Source organism: Xyrauchen texanus, chromosome 6 (assembly GCF_025860055.1).
Source record: "Xyrauchen texanus isolate HMW12.3.18 chromosome 6, RBS_HiC_50CHRs, whole genome shotgun sequence".
Classification (NCBI taxonomy): Eukaryota; Metazoa; Chordata; class Actinopteri; order Cypriniformes; family Catostomidae; genus Xyrauchen; species Xyrauchen texanus.
Genome location: NC_068281.1, coordinates 10,512,607 through 10,533,597, shown reverse-complemented (window position 1 = coordinate 10,533,597; position 20,991 = coordinate 10,512,607). Strand labels below are relative to the sequence as shown.

At 45.2% G+C, this 20,991-nt stretch overlaps 1 protein-coding gene across 1 annotated transcript in view; it reads right to left on the bottom strand.

The window, feature by feature from the left end:
• myo10 (myosin X) overlaps positions 1–8,057 on the bottom strand; it is an 87,882-nt gene extending 79,825 nt beyond the window's left edge. The window contains exon 1 of the mRNA XM_052129042.1: positions 7,669–8,057. Within this exon, the coding sequence (XP_051985002.1) occupies positions 7,669–7,689 (21 nt within the window). The 5' untranslated portion in view covers positions 7,690–8,057. The remainder of the gene's footprint in view (positions 1–7,668) is intronic.
• Positions 8,058–20,991: the final 12,934 nt, after the last annotated feature.

Here is a 20,991-nt window from a genome sequence, read left to right as displayed (position 1 = left end):
CAATCCCATCACTAAAAATGGAATCTATTGTATGTTTATCAATGCATGAAAGACACCTAAAACATGGATCATAGATGAAACAGTTTATTAATATAATCATTGTAACTAGTTTATTTGCTTTTGTTGACTCTGGTGTCCCTAGAAAAGAGAAAATTATGTTTTAATATCATATCGGATTACTGCAATACCAGCTAATGTGTGTAATTTCTTTGCCACTAGTGCCACTGATAAACTGTTCTCAAACATCTTTCCAAAAATGCCTCCATCTCCAAACAAACATATTCAGACCTGTCCCAAATTCAAGCCATTGATTGAGTCAATGTTGTTCTGTCAGGCTGGACGGGCCACTCCAAACAAACAGAGGAATTTTATAGCGCCAGATAGACAGTGTTTACAGATTGAGAAGACACAACTTACAAATGACCAACTTATAGTTGTCTATGTATATTTGAAAAAGTTACACACAGTTTAACAAGTGATCACCATCTCAATGTACTGTACATGAACGAATACTAATACATTGATGTTGATATTGAGTGTGACAGTATTCTCTTTATGATATTTACATTCCCACTCTTTACACTGAAAGTCTGACCTCATGTCTGCCTGGTGGGTTTGTGGCAGAAAGTCAAACAGACATACAGACAGTCAGAAAGAAAGACAGACAGACAGGCAGGCAGGCAGGCAGACAGGCAGGTGGAAATATAGACAAAAATAAAGACAGACAAACAGAAAAAAAGACAGACAGACAAACAGAAAGAAAGACAGACAATCAGAACAAAAGACAGACATACAGACAGACAGACAGTCGGTCAGACAGAAAGAAAGAAAGAAATAAAGACATGTATGTATGTGCCTTGAAGCTTTTCTGGGCATTTGTTCAGTTCCTGTGCTAAAACAGATGGCTCAAGGGAATCACAGGTAGCAAAGAATCCAACTAAAACATCATCTACTCACAAAACTACTGCACAACTCCCAAATAAAACATCAGCGAATCCTAATTTCTTTTCATGTTGAGATAAAAGAAAAACCTTTGAAAAGCCTCTCACTTTGAAGTTAAAAAAGTGCACAGTGCGTGCGTGCATGTGTGTGTGTGTGTGTGTATGTCCTTGTATTGTTTCTAAACTCTTAAAATAATATCAGAGTTTTGGAGGGCATTCAGGCTGGGCGGGGTAAAAGATGAAACAGACCAGAGTTACTCTGTAATCTTAATGCTGCTTACCGAGCATGTTTAGAGCTTTCCACATGCACATACACACTTCTCCATAGCTCTGTCTCCATCTGTCCCCCTCTATTTCTTTCTCTAATTTGGCTGCAGGAAGTGAGGGATCAGATATCGTTTGGGTCAACAGGAAGACAGGCCAGTGATGAAGGGCATTTCTGCATACTTTCATCCCAAAGACACCAAATTCAGCTCTCTCACACCAGTGTGACCTGGATGCATGTATGTATGGAAGGTTTAGGTTAGGTGTTCAGACCACTTTCATAGACCAAATATAACCAAACTTACTCACCAAGCAACTCACCCAAAACACACACACACACACACACACACACACACACACACACACACACACACACACACACACACACACACACACGCTCGTCCATTACTCCATAGCTACATGACCTACTTTTCCAAACACAGTCTCATTTTCTCTCTCTCGCTCTCTCCAACAGTGAAAAATGTGTGTTTATACTTCACAATGAGAGTGAGCAGTGAAAAAGATGGGCTGTATAAACTTGCACAGAACAAAGACAAAGATCATCTTCGTGCATCATACATGATTGTGTGTGTGCCAGGCTAATGTCCTTTGCACCTGGCCATAGTTTAGTAGCATCACAGAAATTGAATTGTTATGAATCATAACAGGAAGTTCCCTTATCATGTGTTTTCTTCATCTTTGTAATTATAATGCGTCAGTCATTTGTGAACAAATGCAATCAAGTATTTGTGTGCATGTATTTATTGTCTTGACGGTGTTGTTCCAGCAATGTTGAAAGATTTACAGTAATACGGAGCACTCACACAGTCTTTAACTTTCAGAACAAAATTGGATAAATACAAAATGAATCAACTAACAATTCTCGCCTTTGGTCTCTCTCTCTCTCTCTCTCTCTCTCTCTCTCTCTCTCTCTTCCACTTTCTCTCAATTAGTGTGAATACTAGGTGGATTTTGTATCCTGAGTATCAAACTCCTCTTTACAAGCAGCTTTAAATCGCTGTGCTGTGTAATCATTAAGCTAATCACAAGATTTAATGTGTGTGTGTGTGTGTGTGTAACACAAAGGATTAACTTACTCCCAGAAAGGGGTACATGGCCGTGTGTGTTTGTATGTGTGTGTGTGGGGGGGGCAAAATTATTCCCAGAAGTTAAAACAAAACCACAGGTCAATGGACGTCCTCTAAAGGTAAAAAAATTATTAGTAATTAAAGTAAATAAATGCTGTTATTCTTAAAATGCTATATATTTTAAGAGGTAGGGTTAGGGTTACAGTAAGTCTGTAATACTTATAATTGACCCTTCACTAAGCTCCACCCCACTTGGTTACCGTTGCTCATTCTGACAATCTTTGCTGAACTGGCCATAGGAATGAATGGGAGATTGCCGGGAACAGCGTGTTTTTGGCAAAATATTCTCATAAACTGAAAGGATATTATTTTTTTATGAGCTGGAACGAAGAGTGATATTGCAAAGCATTTTCATTAGGGATGGGCATTTAGAGCAATTTTGTAGTCATGTACTCCAGTACATAAAAAAATGTGTAATAGATTACTTTTAGGATTTAAGCTAGTAAAAAAGAGGATGACATACATATGAAAGGGTTTTTACAAATGAGCTAACTTCCACAACCTTTGAACCTGTTCCAATGTTGCTCACGGTAGCAAAGGCACAAAAGAAAATACATTTTTGATGTTTTTTACTAGTTGAATATTTAACTTCCTGAGATTCGAGCATGGCTGCTGTGTGCATTTTCCATTTCCCTTTTTGATTTGTAACTAATAGTCCCTAACTAACATACAAATAAATGTTTTTTTTTTTTATAAATATCTAATTTATTTGAAGAGCAAATATTTTTCCTAAAAATGTTGGGGACTGTGAAACTACTGTTAAATAAATCCAAGCTATAGAATGTCAGATTTTTCTTTTTCTTATTATGTTTCCAGGAGTGTTGGTTATTCATGTTTTTTTTTTTTAAACGTCATAGACATAACAGCTGATTTTCTGTAAAGCTTCTTTGGAACCATTTTTATTGGGAAAAGCACAAATAAAAATTTGCTGACTTGATTTAACTTTTATGTTTTTTCTACTTTGGTAACACAATTTTTAAATTCTCACTTTGCACTGTCAAACAAACAATTGATAGCCAGGGCTGAAGCATTTTACATATCAGAAATTACTAACACAATTAAATCTGATTCAAAATAATGGCCAGCATCATCCAATGACTGCCAGACATGTTAAAATAACATGTATCATTATAAACTCAGAATCTATGTACTGATTACCATTGTCACATGTCTGCCAATCGTGATCAACAGAACACTGTATGTGCAGAACTCAGCTGTAATTTAACATGAATCAGCTGCTTGCGCAGGAGCATTTGGCAGAGACAACATTCAGTGGCGCGTGCAACAGCATTCATCTGTCATCATTTGGACCGGAGCACGCTTGTTTACACTTCTCTGGCCATCGTTAAGTTACACTGCTTTCCAAAACATGAACCTGGTGAGCATGTTAGATTGTGTCTTATTCAATGAATGTTAACATGTTACTTACAATAAAAGTGCTACCTAAGATAAAAAGAAGAAAACATTTTTGGCCCCCATCAAGTTTTCATTTGGATAATCTTGCCACCGCAAGAAAGTAATTGAAGAGCCCTGCTCTATGTGATAATGCACAGTGAATATTCTTTGGATTTCTAAGGAAAAAAGCCCTATAGTCCACGTCAGTGGTCACATTGTGCCGTTTTCATGATAAATCAATGAAAATTTCAAAATAGCATATCAGCATTTGTGGCATAATATTGATTACCACAAAAAAATATTTTGACTCATCCCTCCTTTTCTTTAATAAAAAGCAAAAATCTGGGTTACAGTGAGGTACTTACAATTGAATGGGGCCAAGCTGTAAACATTAAAATACACACTGTTTCAAAAGTATTGCCACAAGAGGTAAACAATATGTGTATTAACATGATTTTAGTGCATTCAAATCACTTACTAACTTTTCTGTGTGAAGTTATAGCCAATTTTACAAATTCGTTGCTATTACATAGCAGTAAAAAACCCTAAAACTACTGTAATAATGACAGTTTAAACAACTTCACAGCTCAAATACCTGAGTTTTGACAGAAATATTAATATAAGTGCTTTTATAAAATAATTCGCTTCACATATCTTCTTCAAAACCCTCCAAATATTGGCCACATTCACATCCATTGTAAGTGCCTCACTGTAAAATCGATTTATGTATTTTTTTTAAAGAAAAGGAGGGACAATTTGAAATGAATTTTTGTGGTAATCAACATTATGCCACAAATGCTGACGATTGAGCTTAACTTATATTGCACTCAGAATATTAATTTAATCCATTCACAAACTCACATTTACTGCTTTCTGATCAGCTGCTTTCTCTTAGGACAACAATAACCTGTAGTGTTTATTTTCCCAGAGTTTCACTCCTTTCTGCTGAAGATGTTCAAATATTGCCTGCGACTCTGATTGGCCACCTCACAGGAAGAGCTTTACCTTTGCTTAAGCTCCGCCCATAGCGACTGCAAAGAGGCATTAACCTCAGTGACACTGCTGTGCAAACACAGCCATATACAAACACACCTAAAAAAATGGACATGTACGTCTGCAACCATAACTGCAAACAGAAATGTGTGCATGTGCATCAAAGCCAAACCAAAACACACAAACAGCAGAAGAAAATGGAAGGGCAGTATGTATACGAAATTAAACTGCATCTAAAGCTATGTATGAGACAGGAATCTCTTTTTCTCTCTAAGGTTAGTCATGTAGAAGTGATGTCTTTGAGACAGGCATTCACAAGCTCAGCTCTTCTCCGCATTCCATGTGCAAGTTTCGGCTGAATAGACTGACTTCCACTGCTCTTACTCTTTTCATAAACACAGCTCCTTTTGTTCAGAAACGATTCGCCCGCTAGATACGCAGCAGCCGGTGGATATTTGACACTATTGTGTAAAGTTGGTGCAGTTTGTGCTCAAGCAGCTACTGCTTTTTTTTCTGCCTCCCTTCATGATAACGAAACACTTAATAGATAATCCATATTTCTGATTCGGAGAAGGTGTGTTGAGTTTCGAGGGGATTTATTTAATTAGGGCCACACACCTTCACAGCTGAAAAGCACAGTCTGGCGGTCATAACGATCTGCCCTCTAGCCAATATTGGGAGCATTCACTTATGACGCACACAGCGACGACTCAAGGGAGAGGCTCGTGCTACTGATCATCATCTCGCGCTCATGTCATGATCAGGTCACGAGGGATGAATAATACTACTGTCTGATTTCTGTCAACACCAGTCGTGACAAGCATTAACCCAGAACTACTACTAAAAATTTTATTATTAATATTATTATTATACAAATACAGTAATATTATAATATACACTGATGGTCAAAAGTTTGGAATAGTGTACAGATTTTGCTGTTTCGGACGAAAATTGGTATGGTATAGTATAGTCAGGACATCACTGATGTAAAAAACAGCCCCATCACTATTTGAAAAAAGTAATTTTTGATCAAATCTAGACAGGCCCCATTTCCAGCAGCCAGTACTCTAACACCTTATCCTACACAGTTGAAAGCTATTTGGTTTGTTAAATGAAGCTTAACATTGTCTTTGTGTGTGTTTTTTTTTAAAGTTGCCACAATATGCAATAGATTGGCATGTCTTAAGGTCAATATTATGTCAAAAATGCAAAAAAGAAACAGCTTTCTCTAGAAACTCATCAGTCAATCATTGTTTTGAGGAATGAAGAACATACAATGCTTGAAATTGCCAAAAAACTGAAGATTTCACACAAAGGTGAACACTACAGACTTCAAAAACAAAGGACAACTCTTAAAAGGACAGAAAGAGATGTGGAAGGCCAGATGTACAACTAAACAAGAAAATAAGTACATCAGAGTGTCTAGTTTGAGAAATAGACGCCTCACATGTCCTCAGCTGACAGCTTCATTGAATTCTACCCGCTCAACACCAGTTTCATGTACAACAGTAAAGAGAAGACTCAGGGGTGCCTTATGGGAAGAATTGCAAAGAAAAAACACTTTTGAAACAGAAAAACAAAAAGAAAAGTTTAGAGTGGGCAAAAAAAAAAAATAGATAATTGGAAAAGAGTGTTATGGATCTTAACCCCATTGAGTTTTTGTGGGATCAGGTAGACTGTCAGGTGTGTGAGAAGAGCCTGACAAGACACATCTATGGCAGGTGCTACAGGAAACATGGGTGAAATGTCACCTGAGTATCTGGACAAAATTACAGCTAGAATGCCAAGGATCTGCAAAGCTGTCATTGCTGCATGAATACATTTTGAAGAAATTTAAGAAGTTCTGAATTGTTTTTTTCAAATTGTGAATGTGAAAAAAAATATTTCACTGTATATACACAGAAATGTATATATAATGTGTGACAATAGATCAATTATTATTATTATTGATAGTAATTTTTCACATTATTAATGTCCTGAGCTTACATTGTGATCAGTTGAATGCCACTTTGGTGAATAAAAGTAACAATTTCTTTCCATAAGAGCAAAAACTGTACATTATTCCAAACGTTTGGCTGCCAGTGTAAATATAAATATAATAACAAATGTATCATCATAGGCCAATAAATACTAAAATTAATCTAATCTGTGAAATCTAATAAATGCAATACGTTTATATTAAGTTGTAGTATTATACTAATGTTTTAATTGCATGCTTGTACATAAACTAATAAATAAAATAAAACAATACATATATTATTCACAAAAATGAGCAATATAAAAGTTCGGATGACATGAAAGTACCGAGATTATGTAATATTTTTTGAAACCTGATCTGTTTTAAAGTTTTATTTTGTAATTTACATAGGGAATCCACAAAACCCTTTATCTCAGAGCAAATGCTTACAAGCTGTCACTGGTATTGTGGATATAATAATGTTATAAGAGCTATATTTACTGAAAAGAGGCTGAGTTGCAAGACTATTTGTTAATTCAGCGAATGTACACGCTGAAGTGTGCACGCTGAGTGTTTATGTTTGGATGTCTAATAATAGCGGTGGAATGTAGAGGAGGAAATGAGAAGAAAGGTAAGTAATTGCCTGCGAGCTCCGCTGGGAACGGTCCCAAACGGCAGGAGCCCAAACAGTTTAGATCCGTTACAAAACCGGGCCATGTGTGAGCGAGTCGCGCGCACACACATCAACACACACATACGCACGCGCACACATGAACATTTAACAAACTATAGGAAAGAGAGCAACACAAGCGAAGAAAAAATATATACCTTGTAATTTTCACATTACAAATCAATGGAACTTGATTTAGCGACTTTCAGGCGTTTTGTTCTATGCAACAGAGATAGTGGAAAATCGATCTGGCAAACATTATATACAAATATGACAAGTATATTTTGATATCAAACTTACCTCGGTGAAAAAGTTATCCATTGTTCTTATAATTATTACTATCTGTGGTCCTCATAAGAGTCGACGAGCCGACTCATGAGTGACACACAAGGTGAAAAGAGCCAGACAAGTCCCTCACTCACTGCATCTCACTGTCCGGTAACCACTGAAGCTTATCTTTTTCTCTCTTTCGCAGAAACACGTCTTTGTTTCAGACCATACAGATGTAAGAAGCTCTCATGTGCCCCGCTGCAAGTCACGAGAGCAAGAAAAACAGGAATAGGCTATCTCACGAGCGCTGTGACAGGGGGGCTCGCGAGACCCATGTGTGTATTCGTGACGGGATGAAGATGCGGCGCGAGGACACTTTGTATGCCGGTGTGACATGCGCCTCCGTAAGCAGCGAGGGCTTCGTCTCCTGCCAAGTTGCAAAGACTCCGCTGAGTCGGCTCGCTGTCCTGTGGCTCCTCCCCGCGCACAGTTTAAAAGGCAAAACTTCTGGAGCCCCGTAGCCTTGCGCGCTCCGCCTGCTCTTCCCGTGTTGAGGACACGCGAGAGATAGTCGACGCAACTCCCGATGTCTTTTTCGTAGACTCATTGTTTGTAAAACGTAACGAAAGTGAAATTATTATTATTAAAAATTAAGTACATGATAGAGGTAAATGGGAATTGATAAATTATGTTGAAAAGTGCGTGTTCTTGTTCCTCGCTGCTGTCAACACACTGATCACATAGCCTAAACACATTGTGTTTGAGAAACAAAACACTGATTGTTGTCAAATGAGCACCTAGCCAATTTTGTAACCCTCCTCAATCCGCTCTTCTTTCACTCTGAACCTCATTCCAGAGAGCTGAAAATGTCAAGGTGTAATCTAATTACATAGTAATTAGGTAATTACATAATTACCCAAGTAACAAGTAATTAGTAATCTAATTACTTATTACTAATATTCCAATTAGTCATCTAATTACTTGGGTAGTACAACAAATTGTGTAGCGCAGTGTTTCTCAACCTTTTTTGGATGAACTTCCTTCCCTTTCGTACAAATGTGTACCAACACCTATACTACTCCAAGTCAAAATGAACGTTTTTATGCAAAGACGAACTTGATTAATATGACTTATAAACGCCCCCCATTTGTAACCTAACTCTCCCATCTCTACTGATCTGCTTTCAGCGCCCCCTGGGGGGCGGTACTGCCCCCATTGAGAACCACTGGTGCAGGTTTTGAGAGTAGTTACTGACTTTCAAGTAAGTGAATTACTTTACAGTGAATAACATTACACATCTTCTATAGCCACTTGTCCTATGCAGGGTCGCGAATAGTGCTGGAGCTTACCTAGCTGTCTCGGTAGAAGGTCCATCACAGGGCAACACACACATACATACACATTCACAATCAGACTCTCACTCACACCTACAGGCAATTTAGGGTCTCTAATTAACTTAACCTGCATGTCTTTTTGAACTATAGTGGAAACTGGAACATGGGGAGAACATGCATACTCCACACAGAAAGGCCCAGTTGTGCCGGGACAGTATTTCTAAAATAATACTAGGCTTTATATGTAAAATACATTATAAACATGCATTACACTAATGTGTAGAACTGTTTTGATTTTTTGAGACGGCTGAATGGTGTGCCCTCTAATGAGTCAATGAACAAGAGCAAATGTAGACATGATTTTGAATTCATTGAGCAGAAAATAAAAACATTTCTGTGAAATGTGTTTTAGAACGTATCTTAAAAATAATAGGAATGTGTCTCTGAATACGATTATTTTTTGATTATGTAATCAGTAAAGTCAGTAATCTGATTACAATTTTAGAGTAGTAGTGTTATGAATAATTTTTTTTTAGTTACTTACTCAACACTGGCGGCAATGGACTGATTGATCATGTGTAACCAGTCATGTGTAACACTCCCGATTTTACTGGGTTTCTCACTTTTTTCCACCCCCTCCCCTCCCACTGTACTTCTGATTTACAATTTCTCCCGATAAACTCGTGATTTTCTGCATCCACACTTTGCTCATGAGAATCTTTTAGACCTCCAGGTAGGGTAGCCACCTGTTCCATAAAATATAGGATGCAATTTTATCCCATAAACTGGTCAGATGATGTCACGGCTAATTACGAACTAATTTCACATTGATACAAGTTGGAAATTGTTCATACGTAAGGGGTCATCAGAAAAGTCCACACATTGTTCTGAAAGATGCTGTTACGATCCCGTGTTGTCTGCCCCGTGTTTTCTGTTTCACTCGTCACTGATCAAGCTCCATGTCACGTTTTCCTTGTTGTCCGCCCCGTGTTTCACTGTCCTTGTCTAAAAACTACAATTCCCACAATTCCCGGCCTCCTTCACTGCCTGCACTCATCATTGTTCTCACCTGTGTCTTGTTCAGTCTTCATTGTGTCTGTGTATTTAAACCCTGGTTCTTTGTTCAGTCCTTGTCGATCGTTGTTGTATGTTTATAATGTTTTAGCCTGAGCCCTCGTCAGCCACGGTCAGCGAGCTTGAGCCCTCGTCAGCCACGGTTAGCGAGCCTGAGCCCTCGTCAGCCATGGTCAACGAGCCTGAGCCCTCGTCAGCCCCGGTCAACCAGTCAGAGCCATTAGCCCCCGATGTCAGTGAGCCAGCGCCTGTAGCCTTGACCGTCCCTGAGCCAGCGCCTGTAGCCTCGACCGTCCATGAGCCAGTGCCTGTGGCCAAGACCGTCCAAGAGCCAGCGCCAGTGGCCATGACGGTCCAAGAGCCAGCGCCAGTAGCCATGACCGTCCAAGAGCCAGTGCCAGTAGCCATGACCGTCCCAGAGCCAGCGCCAGTAGCCATGACCGTCCAAGAGCCAGCGCCAGTAGCCATGACCGTCCAAGAGCCAACGCCCCTCGAGCCTTCCAAGGCTCCGCCTCTCAAGTCTCTCAAGTCTTCCAGGGCTCCTCCTCCCGAGCCTCCCAGGGCTCCGCCTCTCAAGTCTCTCGAGTCTTCCAGGGCTCCTCCTCCCGAGCCTCCCAGGGCTCTGCCTCCCGAGCCTTCCAGGGCTCCGTCTCTGGAGTCTTCCAGGGCTCCTCCTCCCGAGCCTTCCAGGGCTCCGCCTCCCAAGTCTCTTGAGTCGTCCAGGGCTCCTCCTCCTGAGCCTCCCAGGGCTCCGCCTCTCAAGTCTTGAGTCTTCCAGGGCTCCTCCTCCCGAGCCTCCCAGGGCTCCGGCTCTCAAGTCTCTCGAGCCTCCCAGGGCTCCTCCTCTCGAGCCTCTCGATCCTCCCAGGGCTTCGCCTCTCGAGTCTCTCGAGCCTCCCAGGGCTCCACCTCTCAAGCATCTCGAGCCTCCCAGGGCTCCGCCCCTCAAGTCACCCGAGTCTTCCAGGGCTCCACCCCTCAAGTCACTCGAGTCTTCCAGGGCTCCGCCCCTCAAGCCTCCTGAGTCTTCTACGGCTCCGCCTCCAAAGTCCTCCTTGGCTCCGCCCACCACGGTTCCGCCTCCTGGTCCACCCAAGGCCTTACCACCTGAGTCTGCCATGGCTCAACCTGCCTCTGCTCCGCCCACAGTGTCTCCCACGGCTCTGCCTGCCTCTGCTCCGCCCCCAGGGTCTCCTGCGGCCTTGCCTACGCCTCCTTCGGCACCGCCACCCAAGTCTTCGACTGCTCCGCCTCAGAAGTCCTCCTTGGCTCCGCCAGCTCCCCTAGTGGCTACTCCTCCTCCCAGGCCCCCTGAACCAGCCCTTGCCCTATGGCCACCTCCTAGGCCACCTAAACCTGTCCCTGTCCTGTGGCCACCTCCCAGACTTCGTGAACCAGTCCTTGCCTTGTGGCCACCTCCCTGGCCTCCTAAACCTGTTCCTACCCGGTGGAGTCTCCCCAGGCCACCTGACCCGGGCCCTGTCTCACACCCCCATAGACTGCCTGCCTGCCGTCTTGGTCTCCCTGGTCTACCTGTCGGCCCCTTGCGCCTCCGTGGACTGCCTGTCTGCCCTCTTGGCCTCCCTGGTCTGCCTGTCTGCCCCTGTGCCCCCGTGGACTGCCTAATTGCCCCTTTTGGCCCCATGGACTGCCTAATTGTCCCTTGTGCCCCTTTCGTCTGTCTGTTTCCCCCCCGGGTCTATCCCCTCACTCCTTGGTCATTTTTTTGTTTTTGTTGTTTTTGTGGGTCTTTTCCCCTCTAGGACCGTCTGGAATTCGGTCCTTTTGAGGGGGGCCTATGTTAAGATCCCGTGTTGTCTGCCCCGTGTTTTCTGTTTCACTCGTCACTGATCACGCTCCATGTCACGTTTTCCTTGTTGTCCGCCCCGTGTTTCACTGTCCTTGTCTAAAAACTACAATTCCCACAATTCCCGGCCTCCCTCACTGCCTGCACTCATCATTGTTCTCACCTGTGTCTCGTTCAGTCTTGTGTCTGTGTATTTAAACCCTGGTTCTTTGTTCAGTCCTTGTCGATCGTTGTTGTATGTTTATAATGTTTTCTAGTGTTTCTTGATGTTTGTTCATGCCTGTTCATGTTTTCTCCTGAGTGTTCGTTCGAGGATTACCTTGCCCTTCGTGTGTTACGATCCCTGTGTTCTCTGTTTTCACTAGTCACGTTTATGTCACGTTTATGTCACCTTTCATTGTGGTCTGCCCCGCGTTTTCCGTTTCACTCTCGCCAGTCGCGTCCCATGTCACTCTTCCTTGTTGTCCGTCCCGTGTTTTCCGTTTCACCGAACACGCTCCCTGTCATGTCTTCCTTGTTGCCCGCCTGTGTTTCACTGTCTCTGTTAGAACTACACTTCCCTTCGTCCTCACTCCTCATCACCGCTTATTGTCCGCACCTGTCGCCTATTTTGTTATCACCGTGTCGATCTATTTAAACCCTGTCGTTTCCTCTCTCCGTTGTCGTTCGTTGACGTTTCATGTTCGTGCTCCTCGTGCCTATGTTCCTGTACGCTCCTTGTTCTTGTTCCCTTGAGTACCCTGTTCGTCCGAGGTTAACCCTGCCGTTCTTCAGCCCTCCGTGGATGTTTGCTGTCTGTTCACTCCTGCACCCCTTCTGTCTATTACCCAGTGTTCCAGTTTAGTTTCTTTTCCCATCGTGGACCTTTCATTTGTTCCTGTGTTTGTGTCATTATTATTTTCTTGCTAATAAAGAACCGCATTTAGACCCGAACCTCACGTCTGCCTTCTCCTACCTTCACATTATCATAACAGAACGAACGACCCACTATGGATCTAGCAGTTCAGCAAGCCAACTTCCAACTACTCTGCCTGAAGCAAGGGGGCCGACCGGTGGAGGTCCACATCGGCGACTTTCTCGAGCTGGCTAACGTCTCTGACTTCCCGGACTCTGCCCTGGTGGTCTTCTTTAGGGACAACTTGAACCCCTCGCTGAGGGAGCGGTTGCCACAGGCAACGCACAGCTGGACTCTCTGCGACTTCCTGGAGGCGACCCTACTAGTGTGCGGCTCACCGCTCACTGTGGGCGTCGCTGAGGAGGTTCCTACCTCACCACCCACAGTGGAGACCCTCAGCCATCCCTGGAGCTCCCTGTCACACCAGCCCCACCTGTCAGCGAGCAACCCCCCACGCCAGTTGCTTCCCTTGAACTTGCACGGTCAACTTCCTCTGCCCGGAGGAGGAAGAGAAGACGGGCTTCCACCTCCCGGCCCACGCCTGCCCCGGTCTGCGAGCCAGAGCCCACGCCTGCCCCGGTCTGCGAGCCAGGGCCCACGCCTGCCCCGGTCTGCGAGCCTGAACCCTCGTCAGCCACGGTCAGCGAGCCTGAGCCCTCATCAGCCATGGTCAGCGAGCCTAGAGCCCTCGTCAGCCACAATTAGCGAGCCAGAGCCCTCGTCAGCCACGGTCAGCGAGCCTGAGCCCTCGTCAGCCACGGCCAGCGAGCCTGAAGCCAACTAGGAACAGTGTACCAGCACATACCACGGTCAACCAGCCAGTGCCTGTCGCATCAGCGGTCAGTGAGCCAGTGCCTGTCGCCTCAGAAGTCAGTGAGCCAGTGCCTGTCACCTCAGAGGTCAGTGAGCCAGTGCCTGTCGCCTCGGTCGTCCCTGAGCCAGTGCCTGTAGCCTCGACCGTCCTTGAGCCAGTGCCTGTAGCCTCGACCGTCCCTGAGCCAGCGCCTGTAGCCTCGACCGTCCCTGAGCCAGTGCCTGTAGCCTCGACCGTCCCTGAGCCAGCGCCTGTGGCCTCGACCGTCCCTGAGCCAGCACCAGTAGCCGTGACCGTCCAAGAGCCAGCGCCAGTAGCCGTGACCGTCCAAGAGCCAGCGCCAGTAGCCAGGACCATCCAAGAGCCAGCTCCTCTCGAGCCCTCCAGGGTTCCGCCTCTCAAGCCTCTCGAGCCTTCCAGGGCTCCGCCTCCCGAGCCTTTCAGGGCTCCACCCCTCAAGTCTCTCGAGTCTTCCAGGGCTCCTCCCCTCGAGTCTTCCAGAGCTCCTCCTCTCGAGTCTTCCAGGGCTCCTCCTCCCGAGCCTCCAAGGGCTCCGCCTATCCAGTCTCTCGAGTCTTCCAGGGCTCCTCCTCCCGAGCCTCCCAGGGCTCCTCCTCCTGAGCCTCCTAGGGCTCCGCCACTCAAGTCTCTCTAGTCTTCCAGGGCTCCTCCTCTCGAGTCTTCTGGGGCTCCTCCTCCCGAGCCTCCGCCTCCTATGGCTCAGCCTCCCACGGCTCCGCCTCCCGCGGCTCCGCCTCCTGCGGCTCAGCCTCCCGCGGCTCAGCCTCCCGCGGCTCAGCCTCCCTAGGCCTCGCCACTAGAGGTCCCTACGGCGCACCCTTCCTCGGCTCCGCCTTCGAAGCCTTCCAGCTCACCGCCTGAAGAGCCTCCTACGGCGTCACCTCCCTCGGCTCCGCCGCTAGAGCCACCCTCGGCTCCGCCTCCGAAGCCTCCCTCAGCCTCGCCTCCGACGCCTCCAAGGTCCTTCCCGGCTCCGCCTCTCCCGGCTCGGCCTCCGAAGCCTCCCTCGGCTCCGCATCCGGCGCCTTCCCCAGCTCAGCCTCCTGAGCCATCCTCGGCGTCGCCCCCTGAGCAGTCCTTGGCGCCGCCTCACAAATCTTCTACAGCTCCGCCTTCGAAGTCCTCCTTGGCCCCGCCTACCACGGCTCCGCCTCCTGAGCCCCCCTCGTTTCCGCTTCCAGGGCCCGCTTCGCCTCCTGAGCCTCCCTCGGCTCCGCCTCCCGGGCCTTCTATGCCATCGCCTCCCTCGGCTCCGCCTCCTGAGCCTCCCACGGCCCTGCCTACGCCTCCTTCGGCGCCGCCTCCCAAGTCTTCTACGGCTCCGCCTCCGAAGTCCTCCTTGGCTCCACCTCACACGGCTCCACCACCCTCTGTCCTGCGGCCACCTCCCAGGTCTCCTGTACCGGCGCCTGCCCAGAAGCCAGCTCCCAGGCCACCCAAACCAGTTCCTACCCGGTGGACGCCCCCAAGGCCACCTGACCCGGTTCCCTTCACACACCCCCAGAGACTGCTTGCCTGCCCTCTCGGCCCCCCTGGTCTGCCAGTCTGCCCCCCCGGGCTCCCTGGTCTGCCTGCCTGCCCTTGGTGCCCCCGTGGACTGCCTAACTGCCCCTTATGCCTGCGTGGACTGCCTAGTTGCCCCTGGTGCCTCTGTGGACTGTCTTTGTGTCCCTTGTGCCCCCCTTTGTCTGTCGGTTCTCCCCCCGTTCTAGCCCCTCTCTCTGTGAACATTTTCGTTGTTGTTTTGTCATTTTTGTTATTATTTCGTTCGTTAGGACCGTCTGGAATCCGGTCCTTTTGAGGGGGGCTAATGTTACGATCCCTGTGTTCTCTGTTTTCACTAGTCACGTTTATGTCACGTTTATGTCACCTTTCATTGTGGTCCGCCCCGCGTTTTCCGTTTCACTCTCGCCAGTCGCGTCCCATGTCACTCTTCCTTGTTGTCCGTCCCGTGTTTTCCGTTTCACCGAACACGCTCCCTGTCATGTCTTCCTTGTTGCCCGCCTGTGTTTCACTGTCTCTGTTAGAACTACACCTCCCTTCGTCCTTGTCGTAAAAGACCGCATTTAGATCCCAACCTCCCGTCTGCCTTCTCCTGCCTTTCCTGCAATCTGTGGCAGTGGGGGCGTGGTCAAGCGCTATCTGACCACAGAATGTGCTGGTGTTGTGTGCCGAGATTTACAAGCTCCTTGCAAAAAACACAATAGAGACTGCCCCAGACTGTGACACACACAGCGAGATTTACAGCAGTTATTTCCTCGTTCTGGAGAAAGACAGCAGGCCCATTGTAGTTCTGAGACGCTTGAATTATATTATTATATTGTGTGTATATTGTGTTGTAAAAACAAAGGGAATTGAAAGCTTACCTTGTACTGAAGACCTGTTTCCTGTCCTCCTTCCTGTAAAGTCCCGGGTTTCGGCACCAGTGTAAGGCTTCTCACAGGAAGGAGGACAGGAAACAGGTCTTCAGTACAAGGTAAGCTTTTAATTCCCTTTGTTTTTACAACACAATATACACACAATATAATACAAGCGAACTGAGTTGGCTTGTCGTCTCTCTCGGACTGGAGGCTCTGTGTCTGCTTTTATGCCGCTCTCCTCATGCTCACTGGAATTAGAGACAGGTGTTAGGCATAATTTAGCTCAGGTGTAAGCGCCCTTACCGCTTTCCTCTCCCGGACGGGCGCTTGACCACACCCCCGCTGCCACACAATCATAATACATGCTAATGTGCATGTTGTTGTAAGGGGCTATCTGAAAAGTCCACACATTGTGCTAAAACTGTTGCTAAAAAATTATTATTATTGAAAAACAGAAGGTTCAATATAAATGTTCAGTAAGATATATAAAATTACACAGATCAAACTATTTTAAATACAATCACAAAATTACTTATAAAGACAAGTACAGGTGAGATAATACATACAAAAACATAAAACACACACAACCTAGTTGAAACCTTTTACAATAACGCCAGGATTGGCTATGGATTTTAAGCCCCGCCCTTTTAAGCACTGAGTTGTCCGGTATAAAAGAAGCAAAGAATGCGATAGAGGTTGTTTCAACTGAATTCATATCTATGCTGTCCTGCTGCACGAATGTGTGGCAAGCCCTCACAGGTGTGTCAGACTGGGTGTTTAAAATGAGCACGGTCATACGATTCAGTTTGTATGCCGGCCACCTTGCTTCACCTGTGCTTTGCAATCTGTGGTCCGACCACAGAATGTGCTGGTGTTGTGTGCCGAGATTTACAAGCTCCTTGCAAAAAACACAATAGAGACTGCCCCAGACTGTGACACACACAGCGAGATTTACAGCAGTTATTTCCTCGTTCTGGAGAAAGACAGCAGGCCCATTGTAGTTCTGAGACGCTTGAATCGCATGCTCATAACATGTCCATTCAAAATGTTAACTCAGAAACAGATCTTATTGCTCATCCATCCTCAGGACTGGTTTGTATCAATAGATCAATTGCACCACGTTACAGCAGGCTTTTTAAATTTGCGTTAGAGGGAACTGCGTATCAATTTAAGGTCCTTAAATATCGGTGAACACCCAAATATTCATTTCAGTCTGTCTCTGACTCCCCGCACGCTCACGAAATGTATCGATGCGGCGGTCGGCCCATTGAAAATGAATGGTGTGCGTGCTTTGAATTACCTTGGTGATTGATTATTACTAGACAATCAGAGGCACTACTGAGCGAACACAGAGACTTGCTGCTTTGCCATATGGAAAATCTGGTCTAATGTCAACTGGCAAAACACACACTTTTCCCCAGCCAGTAAATCTCTCTTTTTGGAACTTGTCTCGACTCCTCATGAACAAGCATTTACAGACCATTCTTCAGTGTCTATCTCAACTCAAACTGGAAAAACATTACCACTGAAGTCATTTCAGAGAATGCTGAGTTTTATGGCGACAGCATCCGCTGCCATACCATTAGGTCTGTTACATATGAGACCTCTCCAGTACTGGCTATGTTCCACATTGCGCCTGGAGCTTCAGGTCCATGTGCATTGCGTTGACTCGCCAATGGCTGGCTGCTCTAGCCCCATGGACAGCCCCGCCTTCTACCAACAGGGTTTTATGCTGGGTCAAATTTTCAGAAGGAAAGTGCTGACCACAGATGCGTCCAACACAGGTTTGTGTGCAGTGTGAGATGAATGCCCAACTTTGAACTTTGGCATGTCAACCTTCTAGAGCAGGGGTGTCAAACTCGGTTCCTGGAGGGCCACAGTCCAGCAGAGTTTAGCTTCAACCCTAATTTAACACACCTGAAGCAGCTAATCAAGGTCTTCAGGAGTGCTTGAAGATTACAAGGAGGCATTTTGGAGCAGGGCTGGAACTAAACTCTGCAGGGCTGTGGCCCTCCAGGAATGGAGTTTGATACCCCTGTTCTAGAGCTACTGGCTGCCTTTCTAGCTTTGAGAGCTTTTATTCCGACATCGTGAATCACCACATTCTGATTAATTCAGACAACACAACAGTAGTGGTGTATATAAGTCCATGTATGGCCGGCAAAACTCAAGTATGCATTTCCCCCGGTTGCCTCCATTCTGTCATTAGCAAAGCCTGAGTGGACATGAAAACTGTTCTGTTAAATGCGCCGAAATGGTCCAATCAGTCTTGTTTTCTGGAAATGGTAAAAATACTGGACAGGCCTCCATGGAAAATACCACTGAGAAGAGACCCTTTCTCTCAAACACAAGGCACGATTTGGCATTCCCAGCTAAAGCTGTGATGTCTACACGTGTGACCTTTAAGTGGAGCACAGCGGATGAGCCAGAATTGGCTCAGTCTGTAATAAACACCATTTTACAGGCTAGATCACTGTCCACAAGATGCCTTTTCATACTGAAATGAAATGTGTTCACTAATTGGTGCTTTTCACATAGCAAAGAACCAGTGAACTGCCCCATACCTGAAATTCGTACATTTCTTTAAAAGCGATTGGATGCAGGATCACTCCGTCAATGCTCAAGGTTTATGTGATGACTATTTCTGCGTATCACGCACCTGAAGCCGGCACCACTATAAGCAAACATGATTTAATCATAAATTCCTTAAGGGGGCAGGGTGGCTAAATCCCCCTGGCCTGGCTGCAGTCCCTACTTGGGAACAAACTTTGGTCCTAAACACGCTTGCAGGGCCTCCCTTCCAGCCTCTGGACTATGTTGAATTGCTATGTTGAGTCACAGGCTTTCATTACAAATAAACTTCCTTCCCGACAGGATTCGTGAAGGGGTTAATTAATACTATATGACCATATTTCATATATATATATATATATATATATATATATATATATATATATATATATATATATATATATATATTCTGAGTGTTCCCCTCCTGGATCACCATGAGGGTCATTCACTTGCAACATACTCATGTCGGTTGCCGTCCTGTGGGACTGCTGCGTCATGTTTCCTCATCATGTTTCCTCTCTGGGAAGGTGGCCCTCCCAATGGGGTGGCCAATCCCTAGCTCCGTCACTGTGACAAAGTAAAGAAATTTACTGTGACAAGTTTGTTAACTCTCTGCAAGGAGGAAGTGGGAGATGGCGAGGTCCAACTCAAATGGTCTTTATTTTCCTTTAATTTTCAGTGCTTCACAAAACCCAAATAAGGATTTTCAGCGTAACAAGAAATGGTGATCACACGTCAACACACTGCTCTGTGCAGCTTTCTCTCCTCCTCTCCACTGGCATCTGGCTCACTTTTTAAACTGTCTCCAACTCCCACTGCAATGACAAACAGCTGTTAGAGACAATCATTGACAGGTTTTGATCCTCACCGTTCTCATCTCCCGATCTCGCTCTCCATTCACAAGCTGTCACTCGACCATGGCCCCATCACCATATTTGAATATTATGCATGTACTGTATATTACAAGTATTAATATTAAAGTATTTATGTTATAATTATGTACAGGCTACTTTTACCGGTACATATGACCTACTTATTTTCTTAAACGTGACTTATACACAAGACAAAGAAAATACCTGAATAACCTAGGTCAGATGATGGAGATGAGGGAGGTAACAGGTGTTTAACAGGGTAATGAATTCTGTTTTTATCGTTTCTCTTCACTCTGATTAGCTCTGGTTGCATTGCACACAAAGTATTTTTTCTGTTTTTGCCTTTATTGTTAAATGTGCGTTTTTACAAGGGCACCCCACAATATTACGCTCCAATATGGCACGCTTGCACTGCATAAACACAAGCGATTTTTTTTTTATCACGTCAGCTGAGAGAGAGAGAGAGAGAGAGAGAGAGAGAGAGAGAGAGAGAGAGAGAGAGAGAGAGACATAGGCGCAGCTTTACCAGGGCTAAAAATGCAGGTTAAGCTTTACGAACAGAGAAAAGTATTATTGCAGAGCATCTTGACATCTTATTCTGAGCGGCTGAAGGGAAGTCATGCAGGTGGATCCTAATGTTGATATTTACTGCGTGTCGCTAAAACACAAGCAGTTCGGCTTTCTCAGGCTGCGTTTCCACTGGGGTGGACGAAATCCCCTCAAAAGCGCTCACAGCGCTAGGAGAGATCTTGCTCCGCACCGCTGACAATCCTACGATCCACCTTGTGATCATGGCATAGGAATGAATTGAAAACGCTCTCAGCTTCGCTCACAACACGCCAGTGGTAACGTAGTGTCAGACTGGATGAACTTGCTAATGCTAGCTACCTTGCTATTCCAACCGCACCGCAAGACTTCATGACAACGGTTGCGCCCTCTCATCGTCTCTAGTGAGGAGCACGACAGAACAACAGTGATGTGGACAACAGCTCTGATCTTTCTGCGCTGTAATCTTGAATATTGTTCTCTAGCACCAAACATGCATCATTGCTGCCCTGTCCCGCTCCGCACGCGTTGCCTCTTTTCCCTGCATGTGTGTAGACATGAAGCGCCGCATGAGTTAACGTGGTTTCAAAGCACCTTTTAGACCAAAAGGTTTTTCCCTTCTAAATGTATCTTTATTAATCAGCATATTACCAGCCTTTAATAATAAACAAATCGATTTCTGTTCTAATTTTGTGAAAATTAATTTGATGTCTGGAATGGATAAGGAAAGACTAAAATTACTAGTTGGTAGACTAGTCTCTCACTTTAATGAAACTATAAAAATGTATTTTTAAAAAAAATGTAAAAGACGTTTTCTAAATTTTCTCTCGGGACACCGCTGAACCCACATTCTGAATCATTCCACAGTCACAAGGGCTTCTATGCCCCATACTTGGGTATCTGAATCTAAAGAAATATAAAAAATATTTAATTTTAATGTAAAAATATTCCAGCAAATACTGGACTGCTGTCTCATTGCTTCAGAACAAACAGAGGATCTTCTAACATTCATTTTCAATTGATAAACTATAAAATATTTTTATATTTTTGTAAAAGATC